At 38.3% G+C, this 20,691-nt stretch overlaps 1 protein-coding gene across 2 annotated transcripts; it reads right to left on the bottom strand.

The window, feature by feature from the left end:
- Nucleotides 1-1,892: 1,892 nt before the first annotated feature.
- LOC118279121 (nose resistant to fluoxetine protein 6-like) lies at nt 1,893-18,696 on the bottom strand. Of its 2 annotated transcripts, none has more exons than XM_050698307.1 (15): nt 18,594-18,696; nt 11,989-12,156; nt 11,269-11,483; nt 9,553-9,758; nt 8,043-8,134; nt 7,364-7,545; nt 6,649-6,791; nt 5,941-6,097; nt 5,653-5,846; nt 5,039-5,189; nt 3,914-4,097; nt 3,179-3,321; nt 2,776-2,885; nt 2,421-2,501; nt 1,893-2,113 (listed from the first exon to the last, which is right to left on the bottom strand). In XM_050698307.1, the coding sequence occupies exons 1-15, from the start codon at nt 18,637-18,639 to the stop codon at nt 2,029-2,031; spliced, it is 2,157 nt and encodes a 718-aa protein (XP_050554264.1). In that variant the 5' UTR covers nt 18,640-18,696; the 3' UTR covers nt 1,893-2,028. The 2 variants fall into 2 exon arrangements, with proteins under 2 accessions (XP_050554264.1, XP_050554265.1); XM_050698308.1 differs by lacking the exon at nt 18,594-18,696 and adding an exon at nt 16,320-16,441.
- Nucleotides 18,697-20,691: the final 1,995 nt, after the last annotated feature.

Here is a 20,691-nt window from a genome sequence, read left to right as displayed (position 1 = left end):
TTTATGATGTTTTTACAAAAAATAAAAATACAAATGGTAGCCTAAAGCAATCATTTATTGGATATTTGATCTTATTTTAGTTTAAGTTTAGTGCCGACTGCACATTTGGCGCGGTGGCTGGACAACTGGCTGCCGTGTAACGTGTCGCGGTTCGATTCCTGCACGGAACAACTCTTTGTGTGATTCACAGATTGTTGTTCCGGGTCTGAGTGTCATGTGTATGTGAACTTGTATGTTTGTAAACGCACCCACGACACAGGAGAAAATCCTAGTGTGGGGCAAAGTTTTATAAGAAAAAAGAAGTTCCTGGTTCCCGGGTCAAAAGTTACTATAGATGAACATGTCTTTGTGGCCCAGAGGTTTAAGGCTCCTCATACATGATTGGTAAGTTAAGAAGATCCATTACCAATGGCAAGTCCAAGTTATATGTACTTTCTAAGATTATTTAGACACCACTGACAAACGGTGAAGGAAAACATCGTAAAGAAACCTTTTTTTTTTGATGGGGGAAAATCATCCAATGCCTTCTCTCGCCTTGGGCGAGGCGAGAGGAGTGTCAGACTCTTACTGACTAAAAACCACCCCGTTCCTACTCCTGCTTTTCGAGCCGGAGCCCCGGTAAACCCGCTAGCTAGTCCGCAGCTCCGGATCAGGCATCAGCCCTACTGGGCCCCATCTGTGGTGGTCTAATGGCTCTTTGAATCGTAAAGAAACCTAGGCTTATAATTTCTAATTATAATTATAATGTGGTGATTAATGCTCAAACCTCCGTGCGAGAAGAGGCCTTTGGTCAGTAGAAACTGCTTAAGGTAAGCGTCCACAGACCCGCATTGTACGCATCACACGCAACGGATTTTAGTTTGTCTTGTATAGAAACTCATACAACTGCGTCCACTGATCCGCATCGTACGGACCGCATCATCAGCAATGCTTACATGCGATGCGTACTGATGACGTCATACGGAATGCGTGCGATGCGTACTGATGACGTCATACGGAATGCGTGCGATGCGTACGATGCGGGCCTTAGGACGCTTACCTTTATAGGATACTAGCTACTTCCGCGCGGTTTCACCCGCAATGCTTGGCTGCTATGGGCCATAGCGTGATGTTTTATAGCCTATAGCCTGCCTCGATAAATGCACTATTCAATACAAAAATTATTATTCAAATCGGATCAGTACTTCCGGGGATTAGCGCGTTCTAACAACCAAACAAACAAACAAACAATCAAACAAACTCTTCAGCTTTATAATATTAGCATAGATTGATGATGAAATATAGATGTTGTAGGTACTTATAAAGTACAAGTACCAATCAGCTGTTAGGAACCATTGCCCTTGAACTCTCTCGATCAATAGGTAGTAACAGTGCGATGAACTGCAAGGTCGCTTGTTTGAGGAACTTGAATTATTAATGTATTTAAATTATGATGATTATGTACCTATTAGGTAACTAATTGTGTAGGTACCTACACTGTATATACCTACGAGTCATTCATGTATATTTACTCATATAGAATTATAAAAAAGTCTTCCTGTAGCTGCTTGTTGCCGGGGCTTCTATTCGAAAAGCAGGAGTAACAATGGGGTGGTATTTTTTTAAGCCTTTTGTCTTTTTTTCTTTTTCAAATAAACGTTGTGCCACACTAGGATTTTCTCCTGTGTCGTGGGTGCGTTTACAAATATACAAGTTCACATATACATGATACCCAAGCCCGAAACAACAACCTGTGGATAACATAAACTTAAAATGTTTTTTCTTTTTAATCAGTAAGAGTCTGACATTCCCCCTCGTCCAATGCGGTAGAAATCATTGGATGTTCCCCCCCGCCCCTCCCCCGACATGTGTGCAAAATGTAGAAAAAGTGTCGACAGTAAAATAATTAGGTAATCCCAAAATATATTTTTAATTATTTACATTTATCTATTAAATATAATTATTTTCTACTAGGTGTATCTATTAACAGCTTTACAATACTAATTACAATTTTATTATTAACTTAGGTACTTATAAAAAAACTTAATGTTATGAAACTTTGGTTTTAGCATTTCCATTCTGGTGTTTGATTCCATTCTCACCGCGATTTTTATCTGATTCTGTTCCATTTAACCTGTTTGGATAAAAATAACAATATCATGAGTTACAAATTGCTAACTTATTGCTTGAGTAGAAAAATTGCGACACACGCAAAAGAAGTCTTACATCTAATCTTCCCAATCTTCGATTCCCCAACAACCCTTAAATTCCTAAACCCCAAAACGCCGGCAATGCTCTTGTAACGCCTCTGGTGTTTTGGTTGTCCATGGGCGGCGGCGATTGCTTACCATCAAGTGATCCGTCTGCTCATTTACTGGCTTATTGCATAAAAAATCCATGGGCAGCTTACCATCAGGTCAAAAAAAAACTTTTTAACTTACAAAACTTTGGTCTTCGCAACTCCATTCTGATGTTGGATTCCATTCTCACCACGACTTTTATCTGGTTGAGTGTCCTTCGATCTGTAAAAAAAATATCTTTTTTATGATATAACCCGAGCCGAGCAAACAAATCATCTGATGGTAAGCAATGGTAAGCCTATGGACACCTGAATCGCCAGAGGCGATACAAGTGCGTTGTCTTTTGGGAGTTAGGAATGTAAGGTTTGTTTGGAAATCCGGGATTGGGAAGATTGGGAAGGAGGGTAGTTGGGCCTCTAGTATACTCACTCACATAACGCTAAAGAAACGAAGTTGAGGACAAAAGGTAAAGAAGTAAAGAAAAAGGTTATCGTACTTGTTGAACAAGAGCTGGTTGGTGATGTTGATCAGCGGCGCCTCCACAAACAGCCACATCGCGTAACCGAGCCCTATTGATAACCCCACGGTTCCTACAGCGTCGTAAATCTGAAAGAAATTATAGTTTTATAAAGAAAGCATTCAACAAGCCTTATGAACTCTTTGATGATCAAGTACACCAAAAGCTACCTTTTGGTATTCCAGATACTATTGTATTTCATTCTTGAAGAACATGGAAACTGTTTTATCGGCAAGAATGTTATCGTCTATTCCTATGCAATAGGGCCAATATGATGCTGACGAATTGTTAATATTTGATGTTAAGCACAGTAAGACAAAAACATATCATAAACAGAGAAACTGTAGATTTTTGAAACATTTACTTAATTGAAGATACTTACCAAGCAAAACGAGTCGAAGAGATGAGCCGATCTTTGTACAAGCTTGTGCCTCTGTATGATCAGCGGATGGATCATGTAAATGCCGTAGGAAAGTCGACTGAGAGGCGTGAACACCGACCAGCCCAGGATATGGGAGACTATAGCTGGAAAACAAACAAAAATACACGGACTATTATTGACCAGAAAGACCATTTGGTTTTCGAAATAATTATTGACTGAGCATCAATAATTTTCTTCGTACCTCATTTTTGGCACCTTTTTTTTGAGGGGGAAAATCATACAATGGGTTCTCCCGAATCTCGACTCAACGAAATCATTGAGAGGGTAACGAATGGCTACAAACTGGGTCCAATTTTAGACACTTAATCATTTATGAATGTGGGTCATTTATTGTATATTTATTAATAGCACTATCGACAAGCAAATTAACGGATGACGTCATAAATCCTACATGGACGGACATGTGTAGTTTAAATGCGAATACACATGGATAGAAAATCCCAACGAACAACAGTTGGGCAGAAAGCCCGCCAGGCACAATCACCTCGCTTTGGGACTTTATTCTCTGTTCCCTAAAACACTTTATATATACCCACTAACGACTACCTCCTATAACATGGGACTTATAACAAAAATGGTGAATAGCGAGCGTATATTGTACAGTGGCATTACGTGGTATAATGTTCAGATGCATCTCTGCCTACTCCTTTGGAGATATTGCACGGATATACTTACGAACAGTTCCATATTCACACATTCCTATAATGCAGCAGATGGCAGCAGCCCAGAAGATCCTGCTGGTGGCTGCGACGACCACAGCGTCTATGGGATCGTGCTCTCGAAGTCTTAGTATGTAACCGAGGGCCAACGTCACTAGAAATGCGATGAAACTCACTGCCACACCAACTATGGACCATTTCTGAAAGTAATCATGAAATAAGTAAAGTAAGACAGGAGTTTTAAAATGTCTACTTCACTGAAGATTTGAAATGTAGAAATAGTATTGGATATACCAGAGGTGTTATAAGTGTGATACCTTTTAGGGGTTAGGAATAGGAAAAATTACTAATTTTTATTTTAACCTCCGTCTTGTTGATTATGTTAAAATATTAGACACATATTTTTTATTATCTTATCCAAACAAATACTTTGAAGATAATTTTGTCGATTTGAAATATCGCGTGACGTCACTTCTATGCAAGGCTCGGAACCGGTTTAAAAAATACCGGTTAATACCGGTTTATATCGGTTTTCCTCCGAACTTTTCTTAAGAACGTGAACATTTAAAGAACTTTATTTAACCTAAATTAACCGGTTTATTCGACGAGGGGCATGTCGGTACACGCGTTCAAATATTATTATTGAACAGCGCGCGGCGTTTCTTTGATGTGCGTCGTATTAACCGGTTTTTATTGCTCTAAACCGTTTAATCCGAAAAAACCTTTATGAAAATACTGTTCCAAATACCGGTTTAAAAAAACCGGTTTCGCGAACGAAACCCAATGTAAAGGTTTTGCGTACAAGTACATAATAACGGTTTGAAAATTTAACCGGTATCCGAGCCTTGCTTCTATGTTCATTTTATATGTAGAAATGACGTATTTGCTCTCACTTCTTAACTTTGCAATATAGAAAATACTTGTCTAAAACTGTATCATTACCTAACTGACGGACTAAATAGATTTTTAATATTCATACCCCGAACAGATGATGACGGCATCATCTAGGGATGATTGTTAATAAAAAGACTAGGGATTTTTTTATGAAATTGCAACGAAAAATCTCAAAATTACTTTACCATAAAAAATATTGGACTAAGTTATTCTTACAAATAAAACTAATAAAGTAAGAAGTACTTACTTTAGAAATAGACTTCCTATAATCAGCAGGTTTGTAGATAGACATGATGTATCCCATGGCAACGCCCACAATGTACGGACTGGCGCGGCTGTAGGACGGTGTGTACAGTAAGCTGTGCTGCCAAGCCTCGCGGTAGTGGATCACATACTTGCTGAAAGAAGTATAAATTATGAGGCTAGATCTTTAAATTCCTTAACAGATACTAATCGAGCCTAACGCCACGCTCGTTAACAGTTATTTATTTACTAGTAAATAAACATGCATAATTTTGCATCTGAGCCTTTAGCCATCTAAGCATTATTCACTTAAAGTGATATAAAATACTTCAAATTAATTACCTATTTGACTAAAAAGTACAATTATTTTAATGAAAATAATGATGGAGGTCTATATGAAAAACTACTTAAAAAACATGGGAACCGCCTTCCATTTTTAAGTCAGGTAATATCCCTAAAACCTTTTCCGAAGTCTGAAAAATACTATGTTGAAAACCGCATCAAAATTGATTTAGCCAAACGCGAGATAATCGCGCACAAACATACATACATACAGGTCAAACTGTGAGTCAGCTTTGTTTCAAGTCGCTTAAAAAATAAACATTGCTAATACCTTACCCATAATCCGTAAATAGAACACCAGGTAAGTTGAACAGATACGTCAACACCCCAGGAATGATCATCGAGAAGACTGCAACAATAGCATAAGTGACGAATCCAAAACCCCTGTTCTTCTGATAGAAGTAAAAGAGAAGAGTGCCCAGGATTGCTAGCTGATAATCACAGGCCAGATACCAAGTCACATCATGACACTGCAAAGAACAAAAGACCCTTTATTACAGGAGTTATTGAGTCTTTCCGAAATGGCTCCAAAAGACCACGGTCTTTTCAATCGGTTATACTCACAATGTGTCGCACATCTGAGTTCATTAGGAGCAAACTCTTCAGCCAGTACTGTTCACATACTTCTGTCTCCTCCAATCCTAATAAGGCTGGACCAGGGTTCAGGTGCTTGGAGACGGATATTAAGTATAACACGATCAGCGCGAATGGTCCTATTAATCTGCAACAAGTCTTAAAATTAATTTGATAATTTAGGTGATTTTGATTACTTCTCCACATAAGTTTTGTCTACAATTTTATCTAGAATACTACTATTCTAGACAAAATTGTAATAAATGCTAGTCAATTGGAGTGAGTAGAAAAGTTAATGTACACGATTGCTTTTCTAATCATACGATTAAACAGCTGTTTGTGCTATTTGGCTCATAGTTAGAACTGTACCCTTAGTACAAGTTTGCTTTGCATTTAATGAAAACAGAACGAGAGCGTGTACGGCGATCTGATTGGTGGGATCGAATAAACCAACCAATCAGAGCGCCAGACGCGCTCTCGTTTCGATTACTTTAAACGTAAAGCAAACTCGTACTAAGGGTACTGTTCATCAGATTTTCGATGGAATTTATAAGTTTTTTTTCTTGTTTTCGATGGTTAGGAGATTTTTTTGAGAGAGCATAGTGTATTTTTTTTACATTTGATGGGTTGTCGTTAGGCCGCTATGTCGTATGTGTGTGATTTAATAAAGAGTCATCATTTTTATGACGTAACGCTTACCTTATGTACCGTTTCCAGAGCACATTGAGTAGATTCTGCCGTTTCCCCATCAGTCCTTTGATATGGAGTAGACCAGACATGGTGAAGAACGTGTCAACGAAGAGATCAAAATGCAGTAGTAACCCACCAACGCTTTCCAAAAACTGGAAGTCAAAGTCAAAGCATTTTAATTATTCTTTAATTAGGTATTTTTGAAAAGTCAAATTGAATTGTCTGTTAATCTGTTTGTCAGTGAAGCTAGGAAATAATATACATATGACGGTTGAGAGGCTAATATCGATCTAATTTTTTTTGTGATATTGAGTTATATACATCAGTCGCAACGTCACACCTTTTAACCTCTAAGGGGTAAGCAGAGGTGTAGATTACGGTAGAAATGCCGCTATATAATACACACTCACTTTCACCATTTTTATTTTAGTCCCATGTAATAGGGAGTGAATATATTGCCTTATACTTGATACAGTTCCAGACTCCGTGCTACTACTGAGAAATTTTCGAAAAACCGAAAAAAGCCTAATAATATTTTGCCCGACCCGGAAATTGAACCCGAGACCCCTTGTCCGGCAGCCGCACTTGCGACCACTCGACCAACAAGGAAGTAGATATAAATTAATATCGCAAAAAATGTAACCTTTCAATCATCAAATTTTCAAGTACAGACAAAAAGCAAACCTATTTATAAAGTAAATAAAGTACATTTTAAAGGACTTACCGCATCAATGTCCATTAAATTGCCTATACCAGATATGGACATGTAGAACACCACATGTATTTCTACAATAATGGCTGCAGTTAGGAATCTCATGCCATTCATCACGCGAATCTCATCCTTATTGACTTTCACTAAATCTTCTTGATTCTTGAAGATGTTAAAGGATTTTGTTATGATTGTCACTGGAATATAAGGTTTATTTTGGTTAATAGAGTCGTAGCCTTTACTGGTAATAGTATTCTTATTGGTGACTGGTGATCAGTACCCTTAGTATGAGTTTGCTTTGCGTTTAAAGTAATCGAAACAAAAGCGCGTTCGGCGTTCTCATTGGTTGATTCAGAATCAGAGAACCAAATGCGCTCTGTAGGGCTACTCCGGTTCTCAAATGTGAAGTTTCGTTTAATATTCGACCGTATGTGATTAGTGATTTACTAATGAAATTACTTAAAATAACGTTATTTTTTTATCTTCATTTCATTCGTTCATTTTTGTTCACAAAAGTTCGCAATAAATGGAATTGTAGTACGAATTCTGCGAAGTTTCTGACGAAACTTCGTTTTTCGTTAAATTAGAGTAGCCTCTAGTGGTTTCTATTACTTTAAACGTAAAACAAACTCGTACTAAGGGTACCAGACAAAGATTTTTTGAAAATAGCAGGAACTTATTAAAAATCTCTTACTTAAACTGTTCGAAGACTCCTCTTCAGATGACACATGCATTCGATAGTAAGTAGAAGCTGCAGCGGTTACCACCAGTGACACTATCAATGCTCTGAAAAGATAATAATTTATAACACTATTACTAAAGTCTGCCCCGATGGTTACATGTATATATCTTCTTTACTGCCTAGGTCCTAAAAACACAATAGGCCATCTATTAGGATTATTTTCCACCAGTGATGTGCTATGCCACTTTGCTGTGGATGTGTTTGGCTTCTGTTAATCATATTCATTGGTACACATAGCTTAACACTGGTGGAAACGAATTCGATAGCTTCCCTGCTATCGATACATTGCTTACTCGATGGCGCATTCCTCCCACGGCTACTTTGCGGCGGCGCATCTTGATAGCACATGTTACTCGCACAGCTACATAACTTAGTATCAGTGGAAACGGTCACATAGTTTTACAGCTTAGCTACTACATCTTCGTAGCATAGCTACATAGCACATCTTTATGTAGGTTTTTTTTTAACTAAATGATAGCCTTTAGCCACCATATCTGGTCTCCCGAACAAAGCAACTTGTATTTTCATTTTGTAGAACATGGAGTCTTAAAATACAAGTATTAATCATAACTGGGCTATTTTCGGATTATCGAAAATTTCTCGGTAATAGCACGGAGTCTGGATTTGTGTCCAGGATATGGCAATAGGCTCACCCCCTATTACATTGGACTTATAACACAAAATGGTGAAAAGTGGGTGTACAATGTATAGCGACATTACGTGCCGTAATGTGCATGTGCACCTCTGCCTACCCCTTCGGGGATAAAAGGCGTGACGTTGTGTGTGTAATCATAACTGGGTAATAAAATGAGATGCTACATTTATTTATTACACAACAGAAAACAATGTAGGTAACTTTGTTTATTTAATTGAAGTGGCATTTATTATGATCTCAATGTTAAAGGCTATAGAGGTCAATTTTGAACGAGGATGTAATTAAAAACTGTTATAATTATAATTGCTTATGTAACGCTGTTTTTTCCTCAATTGGATGAACTACTCACGTACAGTACGTGTGAATGTGATTTATATTTATTCTGTTTTTAAACTACTAAAGGCGAGGAATTCTATTCAGCAGTTTGTCAGCTATATACTCACCCTTTATAGTGTGAGATGTTAAATATAAACCATACTTAATTACACTATGTTTTTTATGTTATAAGGTGATAAATGAGCAGACGGATCACCTGATGGTAAGCAATCGCCGCCGCCCATGGACACTTGAAACACCAGAGGCGTTACAAGTGCGTTGCTGGCCTTTTAGGTTAGGAATATAAGGGTTGTTGGGGAATCGGGGATTGGGAAGATTGGGAAGGGGGGTAATTGGGCCTCCGGTAAAAAGGCAACCTCACTGACACAACCGTTGTTTCACGGCGGTTTTCTGTGAGGCCGTGGTATCACTTCGGTCGAGCCGACCCATTCGTGCCGAAGCATGGCTCTTATATAAAGATATCTGACTTACATGAAGATATAAAACCCGGTGGAGTAGGGCGGGCTCTCCCCGGCCTCCTGGCAGTGTTTCACCGTGACGTCAGACGCTATGCTGCTGAAGGTGGCTGCCTCGTACACCACCCTGCTCAGCTTGGACACTGCTGGAGATGTGCAGGATGCTGGTATACAGACACCCCACATGATGTGGTTGACGGGCATACCTGATGGTGTCACTGACTGAAAACAATATGAAAATATTTAAGTTTAATTTTTTTTTCTAGAATTAATATATTCTATGAGTATGCACTTGTTTCTTTTATTACACATGCAACGTCACGCCTTTTATCCCCGAAGGGGTAGGCAGAGGTGCACATTATAGCACGTAATGCCACTGTACAGTGTACAGTGTACACCTACTTTTCACCATTTGTATTATAAGACAAGTGTTTTATTATATGCATTACGTGGTGAGCCTATTGCCATATACTGGGCATAATTCCAGACTCCGTGCTACTACTGAGAAATTTTCGAAAAACCGAAAAAAGTCCAGTAGTACTGTACCCGGCCCGGAAATCTAACCCGAGACCTCTAGACCAACAGTCGCACTTCTGACCACTCGACCAAGGAAGCGGTTTTTTTTTGTTTCTTTTTTAATTAATTAATATTAAAGTTCGCACGTATTTTTCTTAATTTAAATACACACATGTTTGTCTACTTTAACTTGTTAACCTTGTCCGGTAGTTGCCCTTGTACCTAAGCCCTTAACTGTTACTTAGTTGAACGAGACAAAATTATTGAGACTCATACCATATTGTTACGACTTTTAATCGATCAAAGGATCAGCAATGATGTTAAGTATGTAAAATGTAACATCTATTTGTCACCATTTAGATACGTAGGTACTTTTTGATTACTATAATATAATAGTGGGAACCTGCTATGCCCATTTTTTTTAAATACTTAGTATATCAGATATATGTATTGGGCGTTCATACTTCTTTTAAACTTTGCCATAAACTAGCATTTTCACTAGAGTTTACAAACGACTGCCTCGTTAGCCAAATGGTAGCAAATGCGACTACCGGGCAAGGGGTCTCGGGTTCGATTCCCGGGTCGGGCAAAATATTACTGGGCTTTTTTCGAAAATTTCTCAGTAGTAGCACGGAGTCTGGAAATGTGCCCGGTATATGGCAATAGGCTCACCACCTATTACATGGGACTAACAACATAAATTGTGAAAAGTGGGTGTACACAGTGGCATTAAGTGCCATAATGTGCACCTCTGCCTACCCCTTCGGGGATTAAAGGCGTGACGATATGTATGTATGTATGTATTATATCTATCAAAAATATATACTGGGCGTTCATACTTCTTTTAAACTTTGTCCTAAATTAGCATTTTCTCCTGTGTGGGTGCATTTACAAACGTACAAATCCACGTACATACACATGACACCCAAACCCGAAACAACAATTTGAAGGTTGAAAATGTGACAAAAAAATGTTTAAGGCGGAACGAAGTTTGCCGAATCAGCTAGTTACAAATAACTAATTATTCAAAGAACCGGTTAAAGGTAAGGGCCAAATTAAAAGTACCTTTAACCGACGAGCATGCATGAAAAGACTGATGACTGTTGATGAAGCGAAATAAGTGTGTAAGAACCGTGGCAATTGGCGTTCCATTGTCTCTGCCTACCCCCATGGGAGACAGGCGTGAGGTTATGTATGTATGGTTGAAGGTACTCACGTTAATATACTCCGAGGTAGACCCATAAGGGTCATGATCAGCTAATCTTTTAACATGCTGATTGTCATCAGAAAGTAGGAAGTCCGCGAAGCAGTACTTGGTCTTCAGTTGTGGATGGGTGTGCAGCCATGGTGGCTTCAGACACTGGTCATAGCTCGCGTGATGTTTAAAGGATCCGTAGTAATTACCAGATGGCAATGAATTCGCGTTCCAAACTGAAAAAATATTACCTTAATATTAGAAAACAAAGGTCAAATAACTCGAGATATTTGGGTGCTTTTCCATCAGAAATGTGAAAATATGTAGCTAAGCTAAGCTGAGCTAAGCTTTGAAACTATATGACCGTTTCCACGGATAATAAGCTATGTAGCTGTGCGAGGAAGAGAGCAGAAACGAGAGTACGTTCGACGCTCTGATTGGCCGACTCGAATAAACTAACCAATCAGAGTGCCGAACGCGCTCTCGTTTCGATTGCTTAAAACTTAAAGAAAACTCGTACTAATGGTACTGAAATACATTTTATGACTAGCTAGCTTTTGCCAGCGGTTTCGATCGCATTCTGGTCGGTTAAAAAGTAGTCTGTGTTTTTCCAAACCATGAACTACCACTGTTCCAAATCTCATCCCAATCCCTTCAGCCGTTTTGACACAATTGAGTAACAAACTCACAAACTTTCGCATTTATAATATTAGTAAGATAAGATGGAAATATGGAACTTACTCCATGTCGCCCACAAAGTATGATTCTTCACGTTTTCCAAAACATTTAAAACACTTTCCAAACACGGCACCTCGTCTCGCTCCCACGTCTCGAGTTTCAGTTTGTGTGCCAACGAGTCTAGGAATGTGTCTGCTTGTGGCTTGTGGGGGGCTAGGGGATATACGGGACCTGTAACAAAAGAGAATAAATTCATTATCAACTTTTCTTTTACTTACCTACAATTATTTTTTTTACGTTGCCCCACACTAGGATTGTCTCGAAGATTGATTGCTTTCGAAGACATCGATTTAAAATATAGCGTGACGTCACTTCTACATTACATTTTATATGTTGAAATGGCGTATTTGCTCCCATTCCTAAAGATTGATCCGTTTAATCTAAGTATTGTTAACTTACATGACAAAAAAATGCGTGTCTAATATTTTTTCATTACCTAATTGACAGACAAAATAGATTTTGAAAATTTCATAACCCGTCATCATCCCTATTGAAGTCGCGACCCGTATCTCAACTTTTTTTTAACGTTGCTTCGCCTTAGTATTTTCCTGTGTCGTGGACGGGTGCGTTTACAAACATACAAGTTCACATACACATTACACCCAGACCCGAAACAACTATTTGTGGATCACACAAAGAGTTGCTCCGTGCGGCAATCGAACCCGATATAGGTTGCGCGGCTACCGATTGCTCAACCAATGAGGCAGTGTGTTTTTTTTTAATATTGTAATATTTCTTTTGACTATAATTTTATTGTAACTTTCGTGAGACATACTAAATTAATTATTATATTATCGGCTTACTCACGTAACTGTTTGACGAGGAACTCGACTAGTTTCAAGCCATGCTAAGGGCTCATATTCATTAGCAGCATTCCGCGACACACGACTGAAACTAGTCGAGTAGCAGCGCGACAATCGCCGCGTCGTGTGTCGCGGAATGCTGCTCATGAATATGAGCCTCTAGCATGGCTTGAAACTAGTCGAGTTCCTCGTCAAAACAGTACGTGAGTAAGCCGATAACATAATAATTAATATTAACGGGTATATGTTAAAAGTAACACCAATTTTACATGTAAAATTATGTACATAGGTGTTTTCCTGTCTCAAAAATCGTGTACTTATAAATAAACAACATAGGTTCAATTATAATTTTGCATACACGTCACACTTAGACCCGGAACAACAATTTGTCAAACACAACAAAATATTTTAAAGTGACAATAAATTAAAATGAAGATAAATCGATCGTCACGTCACTATTATATGTAAATATGCGTACTTCAAAAAAAAACTATTTGTCAAAAATTTTAAGACGCTCTCGAACAGAAATAGTTCTGTCTCGACCAATTCTTCATAAAAAGACAGAGATAGCACGATAAGTACAATTTAAAAATTAGTAGCAATTTTCGGGTAGACCAGTGGTTCCCAACCGGTGATCCGCAAAATAAGAAAAATACAGAAGACAGCATCTAATATAACTACTTACCACGGTAAAAGTTTTAAATAAATTATATGTCACAACTGTGAGGATCAATTGATTTTAATAATCAATACGTCACTATTTTATGAAAATGAACCTGTAAACAAACATCTTACGTGGGAACACATGAAAAAAGAACAAGTTAAACCTTAAAAAAATAAGAAAACCGCCTTCAATTTTTCTTTCTCCTAAAACTGAAAAGTACTACGCTGAAAACCGCGTCAAAATCGGTTCAGCCTAACGCGAGATAATCGCGCACAAACATACATACATACAGATCAAATTGAGAACCTCCTTTTTTTTGAAGTCGGTTAAAAATGTTGGGAACCCCTGCCTTAGATTATTAGCTTATACGTATAGGTATGCTAATTCTAGATCATTACTTTACCTACCCTAATTAGAAGTTAAATATTTGTATGATAAGTTGACAAGACGGCATAATATGTAACTCACGTACCTAACTTAACACCATTGCATTTATTTTTAACGTACTTACTGAAATATTTTTATGATAATGCAAACAAAATAGTATGGTAGATATAAGCCGGTAAACGAGCAGACGGATCACCTGATGGTAAGCAATCACCACCGCCCATGGACACCCGAAACACCAGAGGCATTACAAGTGCGTTGCCGGCCTTTTGGGGGTTAGGAATTTAAGGGTTGTTGGGGAATCGGGGATTGGGAAAATTGGGCAAGGCAACTTTACAAAGAAAGCAAAAGCAATTTAACTTTCACCTGAAAGTAATTCGGGTCTCCGGTAACCTCACTCACACAACAAAACACAACGCAAGCGTTGTTTCACGTCGGGTTTCTGTGAAGCCTTAGTATCACACCTGTCGAGCCGAAGCATGGCTCTCCCACACTTTCATAATCTTTATAAACCATATAATTTATATAACAAATAAAAACATACATAATATATACATATACTATACTATAAATAAAAAAAAATAACAATACTCCTTGCATACATTACATTCACATACATAAAATATTGACATTTCCTAATTATTATTTTATAAATAATAATAACTTGACCACTTTATGCCAAAACGCAATGAAATGAAAGGCACAGCGTTAATAATATAATAAGTAATTCATAATAGAATTATTATTGCACATCTGTGATACCAATCTGATTCGTTTAGAATTTTCAATACGTAATAAGACCATTTCTAATTCAAATTCTTATTAGTAGAAACATAATACTTGATGTCCTCGACCCAATATTTTTAAGATTACCCTCATCTACCCAAAGTAAATTGATTGTGTGTAATAATATAAAACTACTGATTTAAGTTGTGTTAGTATTTATCAGTTGCCGATGCATCAATAAACATTATTAATTAGAAAGCAGAAATACCATTCGTTTTAAAATACAACAGAAACTTTCGGACCAGACCTCTGGGCTAATTTTTAAGAAACAACACAACCGAAGCGTTATCCGGAGCTGCGGACTACCTAGCGGGTTTACCGGGGCTCCGGCTCGAAAAGCAGGAGAAGGAACGGGGTGGTTTTTAGTCAGTAAGAGTCTGACACTCCCTCTCGCCTCGCTCAAGGCGAGAAAAGTAATAGGATGATTTTCCCCCCGTCAAAAAAAAAAAAAAAAAAATGAGGTGCACTTTACGGCACGTAATGCCACTATACAATGTACTACACACTATACTACATACTTTTCACCATTTGTGTTATAAGTTCCATGTGCGGGACCTGCCGCAAAAGTAGCGGTAGGTCGAAGCCTGCCGGGTGCGGTGAATCCGCGAGGGCAGCCCGGATCACGGCCACAGGCAGTGGAGGAACACCGCGGTGGTTTTAGCCGGTAAGAGTCCGGCACGCCCCGTCGTCCCCACGACGTGGGAAGTCCATGAGGATTTCCATCGCGTTACAAAAAAAAAAAAAAAATAAGTTCCATGTAATAGGGGGTGAACCTATTGCCATATACTGGGCACAATTCCAGACTCCGTGCTACCACTAAGAAATTTTCGAAAAGCCGAAAAAGTCCAGTAATACTTTGCCTGACCCCGAAATCGAACCCGAGATCCTTTGTCCGGCAGTCACAATTGCGACCATTCGATCAACGAAGCAGTTTTGTAGGAAATTAGTTGTATTGTCACCTCCCGAGAGGAATACGTCGAATTACAAGGCAGCCTGTATAATGCAGATCTAATAAATTAGTCAATGAAGGTAATGCAATAATTTGTTTGTTTATAAATATGGGTATATTGTTCTGCACTGTTTCGCATTCTATACCTACTTATGTATATTTTGCATTTCTCAATCAAGCCAATATAATATATATTGTTTTAGCGAAATAATGTGAAGAATTTAAAAAATATAATTGAATTAAAAACAATAATATAGAATAAAACGTGACGTGAGGAATCTATATTATATTAACCACTAGCGACCCGCCCCAGCTTCGCATGAGTGCAATGGTGATATATTATGCATGTATCACTACATAGTATAAAACAAAGTCGCTTTTTCTGTCCCTATTTCCCTTTGTATGCTTAAATCTTTAAAACTACGCAACGGATTTTAATATATTTTTTTTAATAGATAGAGTGATTCAAGAGGAATGTTTATATGTATAATACATGAATAATATATCACCATTGAACCCATGCGAAGCTGGGACGGGTCGTTAGTTATACATATAACCTTTCCTCTTGAATCACTATCTATTAAAAAACCGCATCAAAATCCGTTGCGTAGTTTTAAAGATTTAAGCGTACAAAGGGACATAGGGACAGAGAAAGCGACTTTGTTTTATACTATGTAGTGAAAATGTATGCATATACTATATATTATCATTCCACCAGAAACAAAAAATAAAACAAAATACTTACTGCAAAATAATAATAAAAACACGGAAAATAAAAATAACATTTTTTTTTTAATTACACTCACTAACAACTGTGGTATATGGCGACTGGCTTCGAAATAATGCACTGCCTATTTGAAATAAATAAATTCATATGATTCTTTATACTGAATAAAAACTCATTGGAACATCATTGCCATGCAAAATTGAGACTTAAAACTTTGGATATAAAAGATATTTTACCAGAAATTTACCAAAAATACATGCGCAAGAGTCGAAGATGATATACCTGAATAAAACCTCATCGGTCCATCATTGCCATGCAAAATTGAAACTTAAGTCTTTGGTTATCAAAGATATTTTACTAGAACGACATGCGCAAGAGTCGAATGTATGTATGTATGTATGTATGGATTACGTCAACATAACATGTTTTATATTTGGCCTATAAATTATTAAATAAAAAAATAAATACTTCAGTGATTGTTAAGAATCTGATTTAAGCCTGGTTGGTGATAATGTCAAGGAAGGCATTTTGGATCGACCAAAGTACAAAAGTCATTAGCAAGTTATATATGTATATGCAACGTCACGCCTTTTATCCCCGAAAGGGTAAGCAGAGGTGCACATTACGACACGTAATGCCGCTATACAACGTACACCCACTTTTCACCATTTGTGTTATAAGTCCCATGTAATAGGGGGTGAGCCTATTGCGATATACTGGGCACAATTCCAGATTCCGTGCTACTACTGAGTAATTTTCGGAAAACCGAAAAAAGCCCAACAATACTTTGCCCGACCCGGGAATCGAACCCGAGACCCCTTGTCCGGCAGTCACACTTACGGCCACTTGGCCAACGAGGCAGTCAAAATATCAAAACAAACAATTAACACATTGAACGCCGTGGTGGTCACCGGTGACCGACGTTAGCGGAGGATTTGCCTTCAACAGTTTTCTATTGGCAGTCAAAGACTTAAATAAATATGTTACAGAAACTATACAGCGTGTAACAAAATACCCATATACATCAAGAAGCACTGAAGAATACAGGTTGAATATAATCTCTACACAAAGTTTCAGCTCAAAATACGTTTAAAAAAAATTGGTACCAAATACTTGGTGTCGCATGGTTCTTGATTTTAAATCATACAAACGTATCACAACACTACAGGGGTCACTCGCTAATTACGAAACATTTCTTCTGTAAATCTGATCGCCTAGTACCTGTATCTACCTAATTTTGATGTTCGGTTTCTAGAATTTTATGTATTGGAAAATTCATAACTTCATTCCATGAAAACATGAGTTTAAAAAACCCTTCCCGTATCGTTTGTTATGTTGTCTAGAAACCGTGCACTTGATATGTATACCCCCTTTTTGTTACACCGTGTATAATAGCAGTAGGTCAAAAAATCGCCTCATCACCAAGCGAGCGTCCGTGACCTTGATTCTGATACACTGTCAGCAGTCAGTCGATGTCAGAACGTGATTAGACGCAACTACAAAACTGCTGACACGAAATATTTCGTTAACCACAACAATTCCGGTACTAAGGGCTGCATGTCCGACCTATTCTTTGATCTATGCTTGTCTTTTTCGATCCCATTGGCTAAATATTGGTATTACATTATTCTTAAATAATTTAAATAACGAAACAATGTTTTTTTTTATGGCACACGCTGCCAAACGAGCAGATATATCACCTGATGGTATGCAATCGCCACCGCCCATGGACACTTAAAACACCAGAGGCGTTACAAGTGCGTTGCTGGCCTTTTGGGGGTTAGGAATTTAATGGTTGTTGGGGAATCGGGGATTGGGAAGAAGGGAATTGGGCCTCCTGTAATCTTACGAAACACAACGCAGCCGGAGAAAGGGCCGGCTCGACCGATTACCACGGCCTCACAGTACACCGACGTGAAATAACGCTTGCGTTGTGTAAGGTTACCGAAGGTCCAATTACGGTCATCCCAATACCTGATTCCCCAACAACCCTTAAATTCTTAACCCCCAAAAGGTACGGCAACGCACACCTCTGGTGTTTCGGGTGTCCATAGGCGGCGAAGGTTGCCCACCATCAGGTGATCCGTCTGCTCGTTAACCATAAATAAAACACAATTATAAATAGACTCTGTGCTATTACTGGTAAATGACCGAAAACCCAAAAATATTTAACACCACATTTTTACCTTGCTTTGAGCAAGAGCCCAAAAATGTTTCACTTAAGATCACTTACCCAACAAGGTGGCCATAATAAAAGATTGCAATATAATTATATAAATATAAAACACTCACCACACAACGACACAAGAAATAAAAATAAAAACAACATCTTTTCCATATAAACTGTGCGTAAGCAGAACTGTATCGGTTCACATCGGACTTTCAAATGAAGAGTAAATTAAAATAATAAGTGGTAAAGGTACAAATTTGACCTTGTATGCTTGTAGGTACTGCACAAGTAACTGTATGTATAGACCTAATAAGAAGCATAATGCACTGTAGCTGACCGGTGCGTGAAGCGATGCATGTGGACGATTTTCAACACAATTGTATAGAAAAAAACACTTATGTTTTGCTAGCAGTGACGTCAATATGTCAATAGTATAGGTAACTTATACATAATTTACGCCCTTTTATTTGAGGGGTAAAATCATCCAATAACCTCTCCTGCCTTGGGTTAGGCGAGAGGAAATATCAGACTGGTACTGACTAAAAAAAGGTAATCCAAAAAACTAAAAAATCCGACTGAGTTTCTTTATAATATGAAAATGAAAAAACCCTAAAACAAGAAAGTCATTGTAAAATTGAAGCAGTCGGGACCCATTCTAAATATGAAGACTTAGTGAGGGCACATACGGCTGGCTTTCTAGAATTATTTTATTTATCTAGTGTCACTCTCACAGTAAATACGAATTAAACGCCCCTATCAAGCTGAAATCCATCGAGTCCTTCAGGCTGCAGAGCGTGCCAAACAATTATTCATACATACTCTCGAAAAACATAACCTTCCTTCTGGCGCAGACGGGTAAAAACCACCCCATTTCTTCTTCTGCTTTGAGGCGGAGCCCCGGTAACCTTTTACGTTGTCCGCAGCTACAGACCGGGCGTCAGCACTAAGGCGTACTGTGCCGTAACAGGCGTTGCACCGTAGCGGCTCCGGATTTGGTCTAATTAGAGGACTCGGTGCCCCTTATCAGTACTGTGGATGGCCACCGGGGTGGTTTTAGTGAAGTAAAATCCCACATTCCCTAGTCTTTCTCCCTAAACAGCTAGGCGCATTCTGAAGGTTTCCCACCGTCATTAAAAAAAATGGGCAGCGTCATCTGTTGATGGACACAGAGCGCAAACCTAAAACCAGAGCCTTAAGTCAGGTGAGATAAAAAAAACGTCGACCCATTAAATGTAAAAAAATCAAACCATAAATAAACCACAAAAATATTTAGATAAATATTAGTTTTCCAGCAAAAAACGCTCTCAGCCTATTATAAAACATATGTAGGTATCGTCACGCCTTTTATCCCTAAAGGTAAAGCAGTAGGCAGAGGGCCCACTTTTCACCATTTGTATTATAGGAAGTCCCGTATAATAGGAAGGATGAGCCTATTACCATACACTGTGCAAATTTTCGAAAATTTTCGCAAAACCGAAAAAAGCCCAGCATTTTGCCCTACCGGCAATCGAACCCGAGACACCTTTCCCGGCAGTCGCACTTCCAAACACTCGACCAACGAGCAGTATTATAAAACAATTGAATGCTAATTATTGTAAATTACTTCATAATGGGTACCTATTAAGGGCTAATTAAATATTTAAAATTATTTAAATAAGTCAGTAGGTATGTTTACTTAGGTTGGACTTGTGGTACCAATGCCAACTTCTAAGTGTGGGAGAGCCATGCTTCGGCACGAATGGGCCGGTTCGACCGGAGTGATACCACGGCCTCACAGAAAAGCCGACATGAAACAACGCTTGCCTTGTGTGAATGAGGTTACCGGAGGCCCAATTACCCCCTTCCGAATTTTCCCAATCCCCGATTCCCCAAAAACCCTTGCATTCCTGACCCCCAAAAGGCCGGCAAAGCTCTTGTAATGACTCTGGTGTTACAAGCGTCCATGGGCGGCGGCGATGGCTTACCATCAGGTAATCCGACTGCTCGTTTGTTGGCTTATACTATAAAAAAAACCGGTCGGCTCCTATTTTTATTTTGTTAAATATATTATATATGTTGTATAATATAATATATGTTGTATTTTGTAAATATTATTTAAAAACGTAATTTTACTTGTGTTGTGTTTATTGTTGTGATGTGAAATGTTTTTTTTTATAATAAATGTATGGAATAATAATAAAAAATAAAGTTCGGTATAAATTCTACGCTTACGTCGCTAAT

Source organism: Spodoptera frugiperda, chromosome 14 (genome assembly GCF_023101765.2).
Source record: "Spodoptera frugiperda isolate SF20-4 chromosome 14, AGI-APGP_CSIRO_Sfru_2.0, whole genome shotgun sequence".
In the NCBI taxonomy this organism is placed as follows: domain Eukaryota; kingdom Metazoa; phylum Arthropoda; class Insecta; order Lepidoptera; family Noctuidae; genus Spodoptera; species Spodoptera frugiperda.
The sequence above is the reverse complement of the archived record's forward strand: the minus strand, read 5'-3'. Positions and strand labels throughout refer to the sequence as shown.

Coding starts and splice junctions, on each gene's coding strand:
- LOC118279121 (XM_050698307.1), bottom strand. CDS start 18,639: ATGGAAAAGATGTTGTTTTTATTTTTATTTCTTGTGTCGTTGTGTG. Junction 8,135..9,552: donor ACCGGGTTTTATATCTTCAT/GTAAGTCAGATA, acceptor TTATCTTTTCAG/AGCATTGATAGTGTCACTGG. Junction 3,322..3,913: donor GTGTGAATATGGAACTGTTC/GTAAGTATATCC, acceptor TTTGTTTTCCAG/CTATAGTCTCCCATATCCTG.